Raw genomic sequence first — 11,235 nt, 5'->3', positions numbered from 1 at the left:
AGTTAATCGAGAAGCTCATCGATCAGGAAACTAGTAATGGATATAGAAAATATGATGTAATCTGTGGAGATCGACAGGGTATTTTATTAGTTGTGTCTGGCACGAAACGTTAAAGGCACTACTAGTGCGTTTACCTGGACAATGAGCCTGTGAAAAGTTGTAGCTCTGTACATCGACGTAACTGCACAAAAAGCGATGGAAATGACAGTACATGACAAGAACGTGTTGCGAGAAATTCGTCGTGCATGCATAGTCCGTTTGCAAGTGTAGATCACGCTACCGAGACTGCGTCTCCTGTGGAAGGAGTTCGCTGTGATGAGTGACCAGACGGCGCAAAGGCAACTGTCCTTTCACTCTCATCAGAGAGTAGACTATCCACCTGCGAAGAGGCAGTCGGTCGATTGCTGCTGAAACAAGAAACTGCAGCAGCCATTGCCCCGGCGTATTCCGGATGAAGTTCTGATACAGGGGTGGCCATCAAGCTTCTACGGAGGGTTTGGATAGCACCAGCAACTTTAACAGCAGGGCCAAGTTTCATTCCCAGTATCTGCATCAAATCATGCTGCTCAAGACACAGCAGTGCTGCACCATCGATCTCCTGTGGGAAAATGAAAAAAGGGGGCGAATTGCAACACAGGTTAACGTGCTGGCGGATGAAAGATCAGATACCAAATGGCTCGTCCAAGGTAACTCAGATTACTAAGCATGTTGGGGCTGAGTCACCTGGAGCATACCAGAAAACCTGTGACAGTGCTTCTCTATTGGCCAAGAATGAATAAGGGGCAATATACGTGCTAATTGTGTCCCCTTACGATCAACAGCTACAAGTGTTTCCTTCCTTCACTATTCTTATGTGACGAGTGATGCGTCGGTGGGGGAATATTGCACTCGCTTTTACATCTACTAGGACCAAAAAGTTGCAGCCATCTATCTGAATTCGGTACAGAAACTGTCAGTCAGCAGCCGATGCGTCGTCATAATCGACGGTCAAGCATGCAATTGTGCAAAGCGCACGTCACAACTACTGGAAATCCTACTGTAAGCAATGGCGACAAAGAGTAACACGGATACCAAGATCGCGATACCAATACTAACTCAGAGCACTGAACCCCAAAAACGTAAGTGCTTAAACTGTAATTATCGGAACAATTCTAGTCTGGTTCTGTGATACTACACTTTTGTGAATTAGACCATGGAAGTGGGAAAAGTCATCCGGATGTACAAAATGAAGGCAAACAATGGGGTTCATCATTTGTTGGGGAGTGTAAGACCATATGCTAAATGACCCTTGCTTGGCGATACATACTTTTTTGTTTTAATCATAGTCAACCTATACTGTTTGGCCGAAACGTATTAATACCCTCTTCTGATAGACCAGGCCAATCAATGAACTTCGTTCTTGGTAAAAGCGGTAAACGGAATCAACCAATATACAGTTTCATCAAATAACATTTCCATATTTTGTAAGAGAAGGCTGAAGACGTCGTGCAAACACGTGTCGTTCATTAATGCGTGGATGCTATATTCTACACCCACTATTCCTAATGAGTAAACAGTTGCAGCAAGTGGAGCCGCTGTATTTTGCTTCTCCGTTTGTAGCTAATGCACCCCACTATACTGTATTTTCACACTCTGCGTTCTAGATGGAATCACATAATAAAGTGGTGGCCGGGGTAAGCCGCCTATTTGGAGAGCCAAACTAAAGGAAAGAAGGTAAAATAAACCATCGAATAAGCGTAGTGAAATGAAAATTGCATTTGGTTATTTCACAGAAGTTTGAGAAAACAACTGACAATAAAAACAAACAAAATATCCTCAAGACGCGGCCTCATCAAAACCCGTTTCTTTCTGCGCCACCTATATCCGAAATCCGTGCATAGCGTAAATGTAGTAAACTCTTCGAAGCGGCCATTGGACTGACGTTTTTGCAAGGATTTGTTTCTCTCCGTGGAGCCAAAAGTCGGGGTTAGACCTCCGCTGTTCCCCACAAGGGTAAATACCGTCTACTATAAGTCCACGTATAAAGTGGTCAGTGTTCTGGGTCAGTTGGGTGTCGATGGTGAAAACTCCCCCGTACATTGGACTGCTTTTAGAATCCGAATCGAAATCAGCAAAAAACGTACAGATGTTCATTTTCCTAAAGAAATACCGTCAACTGCTCGCGAACAAGCTGCGTAAGAAGAAACTTCTCCAGCAAGTCGAAAATTTCGAAGTCAGCGGATATTTTTCCACCGCAATTCCCTTTGAGGGAACAAGCCCCCAGAATCAACGGACATACACTGCCCGCTTGAACAAGCGCCTGATTCCACCTCCTCCAAAAAAAAGATCACAGTGGAAACGCTCTAACATTGAGCCAGATCTATTAATGAACTACCACTCAGAAGCGTGGCTAACGCACTATCATATAACATCCATGAGCTTTCCGGATTTGGCACAGCGAGAGGTTTGTTCTGAAGCCGCATGAAGGACGACTTTACAACTGCAATACGGTACCGAGCCTGAAGAATATGACGAACTCACGCTCGGCATGTCAATCTCCTAATATCTGTGTTCTTAAACAAAAATACAGTTCAGAGGTTCCTAACGGAGTTCAGATAAATGAGGAACACGATAGTAATTCCACCAATGAAGCGTATTATCGAGAATGATCAAAATCGTGCTCGTTTTGGGGGTATGCTCTCTTCTACCATATATGCAAAGGTTCTCGGCGCCTGTATACTCTTAGAATAAACACCAGTTAAAAGATAAATAGTTAGGAAGTTTATTGCTTGATAGGAAGGAGCGGTAGATACCTTTCATAGCTCACATAAATCTCTTTTGATGAGATATGCATCCTAAGTTAATGAAAACGAGAGTTTTATTGGACGCTGGCCAGAAGATAAATTTAGGAGACAATTCAGAGCTTCAATGTACAAAATCAGTTGTCCGTTTGTTGCACATTCTACATACTTGGATTCCTTACCATTGATAGAAGAAATAGCAACAGCTATACGCTCCCCTCAGTTTCAGTTCAAACGCTTCCAGCCAGTCGGTTGTTCGTTTTTCGTACAAACAACTACTTCGCCACAGTCAAAAATGCTCTTTGGATGATGTACCGCTATAAGATACCAAACAAGTTGACAACTTCAAGTTTACAGGTAACTCAAATACGATGTTGAATTATGATGGGACCTGTTTGTCGGCCGTTTGTCAGCTTGACGAACTTATGTGCTTTGATTCTCTACCCTTGCCTGATGAAGGGTAGACAGATAAACATAGCACGGATCAAAAGATCTTGCATTACAAACGGCATATCAGAGTACGACTCTAGTCACGAACTGATCAAAGTGTCCCTCTGTTTAGCTTATATTTCGCCTTCTTGTCAATAGGCCATGATCGTCTCGGGAATATGGTTCCTTCGGGGAGCCTCCGTTGCCCGGAAGCAGAAACGAATTGGGGCCGAAGAATAAAGTGTACTTCTCGAAGGCTTCTTCTATAAATGATGAGATGTGGTTCATGATGATTTAGATGATGGTGCTTGCCTCAGAGAATTGTGAAGAAACCGTAAATAGCTTCAACATACAGTACTGAAACTGATTTCTCATGCTCATTTCCGACGCACCATTTTTTCAGTCTTCACCTAGATCAGTAAAGGGTGGTTTCAGTTAATACTGCAACTGAATCTGCCAAACACGCACTTGTAATCTAATCTGGATATGTTGGGTTTTGGCTGTGATAGGGCAAATGGTTTAACCGTGCAGACATTTGAAAAACTTACGTTTTCCGTGAACTTTGATGCAAACTGCTTGCAGCCTGGAAGCGTGCCAATAAAACTTCCCACCATATCCACGTTCCATGAGTGCGGACCAGACAAACCGGCTCCCTTTGAGGCACGTAAGGCAGCGGTAGCTTGAGGGAGAAGACGAGTCATTAGATCCAACTCACTTCGACCAGAACAGGGATTAATGGGAAAATCAGTACCGCTGTTTGATTGGCATACATCCATCACCGATGGCGCAGGTCGGCTTGGATCCAGATAGACGTGCGGAGACATACAGAGCGCTGTTGGTGTGGCAGTACTTGTGCCTGAATTGTTGCACCACCCAGGTATGACGGAAGAGCCGGAAAACTTGCAGACGGACGTTGAGCTGGTAACGGAGCAAGCAGAGACATTAGAGCCCACAAAAGAATCAACACAAGGATTCATACCACTGAGGGTGTGTGCAGAACAGGCATCACACGAAGATGAGTTCTGGTCAACTGGGAGACCGGGAGGTACACTAGATGGGCTGCTGTTCGAATGCTGTGGCGTCGAGTCGAGGGCCTGTGGCGATCGGGCAACAGCAGGTTCAGTGCTTCCCGAATGTTGGCTAGACACGGTCATCGCTAAGGTATAACTTGTGGAACTGGAATCCACATTACCTGTAACTGGGGAGTCCGTTCGTGCCACAGCTGTGTCCAAACTATTCAAAGGCATGTTGGGGCCTGGAAGAAGCAGACCAGCTGAATAAAGTCCAGGCAGAGGAGCGCCCACGGTAAGGGGTGTATAGATTGAAAGAGTGGGCATGACGGTTGAAGAAGCAATGGTTGGTGTCGTTGCTGACTGTATGGGTTGTGAGCCCGCTGTGGCCGTAGTGTAGGAAAAAGAAGGCATACTGTTTCGTGCAGTGGAAACGCCGGAATGCTGGGGAGAACGTGTGGCCGGTGGCGTCTGAAAAACAGTCAACGTGGTATATTTGCGCGGCCTTCCACGTTTTCGCTTCACAGGCAGGCCGGTAAGTCCAAACATTTGCTGCTGACGAGCATATTCATTGGCCACCTGAGTTAAATTGGGTTTAGCATCCTGTTTGAAGATTTTTGTGCGGTCGGATATGGCTCCCTTAGACCCAGCGACCTGATTTAATTTGGGTGCATCACGAGGACGCGCCGGTGGAGACGAATTCCTTTCGAACGGCAATGAGGCCCCAGTGAACGCATCAGCTGGGTGACTACCAGATGGATTCATCGGTTGAGAAACAACTCTGAAAAGGAAAATAGTCAATTCATTGAAGTGGCGATCGACAACACAAAGTATTTTGGGGTATGAAGACCGTCAGTCAGAAAGGGAATACGGTTTTGTATACAGAAGGTACTAAATGAGACAACCACAGAAACCCTGAAAATACCGTAGCATAGGGGAAATCACGTTGGTTGTGGTTCACAGAAGGGCGCTGAGTAAGCACTCCCGTAAACCCTTGGTCACATGATGGCCGGGGGGACGGATGGATATAGCAGATGCTCATTGGAAAACGAAAGGCAACCTCAGACAAATCTCCTTACAATGGATGGAAGGTTAGAACTACTGTGTACACACTGCGTACACTTAGGTAGATTCCTAATACAACACTAACACTGGTACCTTGTGTATTATACAAAATGTCAATCTTGTACATTGCACCCAAGATATTTCCCGCTACACTAATAAGCTTAGCATTTTGAACCGAAGTGGAGTCCAAAACAAATACGACAGGAACCAGTCACTCCGTCCCAAACAGGCCGGACTTTATCGTGTGATAGTTTGTGTCTCCGTGACTCATTGAGCTATGGTGGGTGGTGTCCATGCGACAATCACATGCTCGCATGCCAGGTTGGTCAATGGTTAGTTTGACCAACACAGTCTCCTGGAGCTACAGGTTGGGGATTAAAACATGTGCGGCCACTTGTTCCACAAAGATGGTATTGCACTTGTGTTTTCTGCCAGATACCACTGCCTTATAGTCAGGCTTCTGAGCCAAAGACTTTGGTCGAGGACCGTAATCGTCCTCCTATCCACGTCTGGACACCCTATCAGTATCCCAGGATATATACAACAATGATACTTACAACTAACAACGCTCTCATGCAACATCAGCGGTTACGTAGTGTCATCACCCGCAGCATACAGCACGGCAGACAAGCGAAAACTTGCTACTACTGACTCCTCACCTCCTGCACTTTAACGTTATCCCTCTTCTAGCCTACTCCGGGCAAATTTGAATACTCTCTCTGCAGGTCCCAGCACAATGACTGACCGCTATGCTCGCCGTGCATCACACCCAGCTGCAGGTTCTGTAAGTCTGACTTTAATAACAATCCTAAACACTTCGAAGTCTGTTTTCGAACCCTGAAAGCCGGTCTACTTAGCTGCCTTTAATGTTCGCAAACTGAAGCAAGCAGGATAACAAGAGGCTCTTGCTAGTACACTGGGCGGCCTGTATTTATTTATGTTGTCAGAAACAAGGATACAGGATGCAAGTACTGTAACTGAACTGACTGGCCCCTCACTCTCTTTCAGGTTTCGGTTACGCATCTCTGCTAATGCAAAGGCTGATGGAGCTGGACATGCCGCGGTGGTTGTTGTATTGAGCGTTTCTATTTAATTGGATACCCATTAATTAAAGGCCTCTGAGTGGTTCGCTTGGCAACTTCTGTAAAAAAAATTTTCGAGAAAGAGAAGTCAATCTCCCTTCGTTACACTTTTCAGGTCTACGCAGAAGCACACACCCCGCAGCTATTGAGAAGCTGAAAGATCGTGATTTCAAACAAGCGTATCAGACAGAACCTGTTCCTCCAACGCCTGCCTGTCGACCCCATATTATATATTTATATACATAATATTGTTATGTTATATGTATAAACTTTTGCTGGAGCGAGATATCCAAAGCTGTACATGATGCTAAAACTTCTCCCTACCCATCCAGCCGGCCTAACTCAAGCGTTAGATGTCTGAGAGAACCGTAAATTTGTTGGGGGTTTGGCAATAGATTCCTTCTGGTTGCAACCACAACCAAATTCAGTGCATCATCCAACGCCAGATAAAACTGGGTTTCCGCAAAGAGCGAAAAGCTTGATGGATTCAATAGAAGGGCTACAATGCGAAACTTGTAGGCACTTTTGAACAGGTGAAATAATCCCATCAAGTGCCCAGCGCATCAAGTATGCCACCACACAGTAGCATGTCTCACCAGTCCCTAGGAAACCTGATAATCTCCACTGGCTTTCAACTGGAATGTGCCAAAGTTATACGGAGTATCAAGGGTCATCCGCCAGTGTATCCTGTTCGGGTCAGTTATATCATGGTAAGCTGTTACTCAGCAAGAAGATCAATTACGTTTATGACATGCAGCGTGTCCAAGTAGCGTAGGTGTGCAGGGCAAGCAGGATGATCGATTAAAGGAAATCTATAACGATTATGAATATTTGGACAGCCAGTAAATCCAGAAGTTCTATCACAGGATTATTAACTAAACCAAAAGTTACGACAGACATGCTACTCATTTTCTCAGGTCTCAAACGCTACCAGTGTTTGAAAGCTATCTGTAGACCAGTTAGCCAAGTTAATCGGTCGGCGAGTGTGACCACGGTAAATCTTCTCTGAGAGATTCTTACGTGCTCCAGAGAGCAGTTCTGATGGAGTATGAATAACAAGCGAAGCTGATTATATTTTCAGCCTAGAAAGGAGCAGTCGAGATGCAGAGATTGGGTTCGAACCACGGACTTTCTGGTCAATAAGTTCGCACATTAACTACTGAATTATCTCGAGCTGACACCTGCACACTGTGACATTTTTGGACAAGACTTCTATACGATATTCTACAGTCGAGTTGGGCCAAGAGGAGTTTGTTTACATATAAAGTCCAGTGACTTCTTAGGATGTGACATACGATGGACTGATGACAGTGATGATGAGAGGATGAGGTATAGGCGCACCGACGAACGTAAATAGTGCAACGCCGCCTACGGTGTTTATTCCAGATACAGCGAGTGCTAAAGAGAAGGATTTCCGTATACTGTACGAAAAAATACATGCACACTGTCGGCCACTAAAAAATGGGGGGCAGGCTGAAGATTCGTGAGGGAATTTGAATTGTCATCCTTGGTGCGGTGTGGGACTTTCCAACCGATTGTTTCAACCCACGTTCCTACGTACTACCTGTTCGTGCATCAGAGCCACAAGGCAAAAAGGTAAAGTGAGCCATCAGTATCTTGGAGTGCGATGATTGTATTCTCCGAGCCTCTGAGTTACGCTATGGAAAAAAACAGGATAACATAGGCTCTGTTGCTGAACGGCACCGATAGGCCCCCAATCAGCCCGCTCGCATAGTGCAACCAATTGTTGTTGAAATATCTGGTTAATATGTTGAGACAAGCGGTTAGTTTGTCTCAACTACAGGAACGACAGTCAAGAAGTGGTGGCACCTGAGAACAAGAGAAACTATTATTTAAAAAATCCAGAGGAACGAAAAGGTCTCAGCAAAGTGATCATGGGAGGCAAAGTTTGAGCAGAAAACTATCAAGGAGGAGCATTCAAGCACTCGGGACGAGATGGCCCAAGTGGTTAGAGGGCGAATCTACTGACCGGAAGGTCCGTGGTTGGAATCCGACCTCCGCCACTCGACTTCCCTTGTCTAGGCTTGGGCAACCTGGCAGTATCCCATCCCTCGTGCTTCCTTCGGGTGGCATGGCAGCTAGGCACCGGAAGGGTGCTACAGCTGAACGCTTTCTTTTCTTTATTCAAGCCCAATCAACGTAAATCAACAGCGACGCTAGCCTGAGTTCCTTCATACCCAAGCTCGGTTCGCACGGGTGCGGTTAGGACCACGGAACAAGGCTACCACGATGGGTGGGCGAATTCCGTATTACATAGTATCCGTATTGTTTCGATGGGAAGGTACAGTTGGGTGGCCCAATGAGAAGGAACCCAGCAATCCGCTTAAACGACTCACTAAAGTATACGCTCAACTTGACCTGTTACGCAACTTAAGAGGTGACAGTGGTGATAACGGTCTTATTGAGGGATCACGAAAAGCATCAGGCCAGGGATCATCGCCAGACCAGTACAAATGGACAACCGGACTTCATATGCATACCAGTGGTTGAAAAACTACGTGCAAATAATGGCAAACAATGGGAGGAAAAGTGCAACAAGGGCATTGTGCGTCGCTGTTGAGATCAGTTAAATATCGATTAGCGTAATCGGATGTCGAAAGTATTGGTCTACATACTGTCGACGACTTGTGCCACTTGAACCAACGTCCTATCTGTGGAGACCTTGCCAACGGCCATCGTGTATGGGGAAGCAAGATCTGAGATATCCATGTCAGCTTATACTCGTACAGGAGAAAATTGAAGAGAAAAAAGGAAAAAACGCAAACTGATTTTTTGTACCTCAAGACTGCGCTAGTCAGTGAGAAAAGACCTAAGAATTCAGTAAGGGGTAGTACCCGTTACTGTACTTTGAACCCACGCTCTCTGATTTTTTACAGGAGTCGAAGAATGAAGATTTTACGGACTGATTATAAGCTCTAGTAAGAGTGGAACTGGAGTTCACCGCTTGCTCTCTTAGTGTAAATTAACCAGAATAGTCACATCAATATAGAAAGAGGTCTATTGCAGAGACAGTGATATGAGCGCAACTCCTACTGTTCAACTGTTCACGACAGTCTTGGATGAAAGTAGCCCACACAAATCCACAAGTTTTGTCTCACTTCCGAGATCTTGCTCGAAAAACGTTGGACTAGTGGAGAGAAACACGGTAAATATAACGACGTTAAGTTTCTTACAGCATTCTTTTACATTCGGTCGGTAACCCTATTGTCATAGCCCAACCAGCCTCCTAACATAGACTGATCACCCAGGGTGCGTGATGTAGATAGCAATTCTGTGTTAATTCAGAGCAGCTTTGGTGCTGAGCCCCCTCCCCCTCCCCCCTCGGAACCGTCAAAAAGGGCTACTTGTACGGCTGCAGTGTGTGTGTTGAAGATGCGGAAGAACAATTATAGTCATCCATGCACCGTGTGGTATTCTCAAGTATCAAGTTACCCTGTGCATATAATGGATCATGGACCGTATTTTTTAGACAGATTTTGCAATGAGTGACCATACAAGCATATCTCTTTGCTCTAGCGAGTTCAAATTCCCCAAATCTAACATTATATTACGTGGAACCCAGTAATGATCAAACATATCTGATACAGCACAACCACGTTTCCTCGTCCCGCCAAGCCCCGTCAACAGCAAGCATCATAGGTTCCTTCGACATTAAATGACTTTTTTGTATGACTAGTGTCCGCGTGCTTCTGCGTCAGTGTGGTGAAAAGGCATAACTACCGAGGCCTTTTCATACCGTATCGGCATCCAGATGTGTTGTTTCTAAAAATTCAGGGGCCAACACCAGATTGAACGAGGATGGCTGCGGGTGATCGACCGCAGCTTAACCCTTAACATTCCAGGCGCACGATTCTTTCACTACGTTAATCATCGCTATGCACATGAAATTGGATTGCACGTTAGTGCGGGAGCTTTAACACATTTTTTGTCGTGTACTTACTGGAACTCTTCCATTACGTTTAAATCCCATAAATTGTATTATAACAATCATAATATCCATCTGGTAGCTGGCTGTAGTGCGACATCAAATCATCGGCGCACTGACGATGTCCCTTCGAATGGTGACGAAGCGTTTGCAAGTCAATTGCCAAGTTTGCCGAACGGATCAACAGTCGTCTGATCAACTACCAATGAATGCATCCGAGCTACCAATATTCCAACACATTACCAAAACCAGTTCACTTATCGATATTTTAGGTCATATGGTTGCCGAGTTCAACCTATCCCGAACCCCGAAGTTGCATTTATCTAGCTAGTTAATCAGTAAAGTTATAGGGACCACTCATATCATACTGGTCACTTTCGCACGGGTTGAATGTACTATTTAACCGAGCTCATTTTCAGTCCGGCGTTTTGCGTGCTCTTGCCTAAAAATGGTCTAAAAAAATACGTACCGGAGGCTATCGTTCTCTCTATGAGGACTTATTTGTTTACACTGCATTGGCTCTAATGTTTTTCTCGTTATTTACTGTTAGTGCTTCCAATGTCCTCCGCTGAAGTCACTGACTTTTTGGGGTGCGATAGTACGCGAGATAATAAAATCGGCAACATGTAACATGACTACATAAACCGTAAGAAGAAAGATTAGTGTACTTGCTTGTGCGTTCAACCACTTGTGATTTTGTGTGGAGAGTCCAGGAGTGCTGGCGTCAAACCGAGGGAAATTGATTAGGTCTATAAACCTGGAAAACCTGAGCGGTCTGGGGACAGAAAAATTAATTGGACGACCTTTGAGTGTTTTTTCGGCCAGAAAAAGGTACATCATCAGGACAGCCTGAGTAATTTGGCGAAAACTCGCAGCATGTTTTTCAGCCCAAAACTTCAGTTCTTGTACGGTCGAGTTTTCAA

At 45.1% G+C, this 11,235-nt stretch overlaps 2 protein-coding genes across 2 annotated transcripts; one reads left to right on the top strand and one right to left on the bottom strand.

Annotated features, from left to right (window-relative positions):
* Positions 1-271: 271 nt before the first annotated feature.
* On the bottom strand, positions 272-4,984 carry T265_10055 (hypothetical protein; the record flags this gene model as incomplete). The annotated part of the gene is made up of 2 exons (XM_009176309.1): positions 272-598; positions 3,758-4,984. 2 exons carry the CDS (start codon positions 4,982-4,984, stop codon positions 272-274), a joined length of 1,554 nt encoding a protein of 517 aa, XP_009174573.1.
* On the top strand, positions 2,057-2,464 carry T265_10056 (hypothetical protein; the record flags this gene model as incomplete). Its single annotated transcript, XM_009176310.1, has 1 exon — positions 2,057-2,464. The coding sequence occupies one exon, from the start codon at positions 2,057-2,059 to the stop codon at positions 2,462-2,464; it is 408 nt and encodes a 135-aa protein (XP_009174574.1).
* Positions 4,985-11,235: the final 6,251 nt, after the last annotated feature.

This window comes from Opisthorchis viverrini (assembly GCF_000715545.1).
Source record: "Opisthorchis viverrini unplaced genomic scaffold opera_v5_334, whole genome shotgun sequence".
NCBI classification, from domain to species: domain Eukaryota; kingdom Metazoa; phylum Platyhelminthes; class Trematoda; order Opisthorchiida; family Opisthorchiidae; genus Opisthorchis; species Opisthorchis viverrini.
Note: the sequence above shows the minus strand (reverse complement) of the source record. Positions and strands in the feature narration are given on the sequence as shown.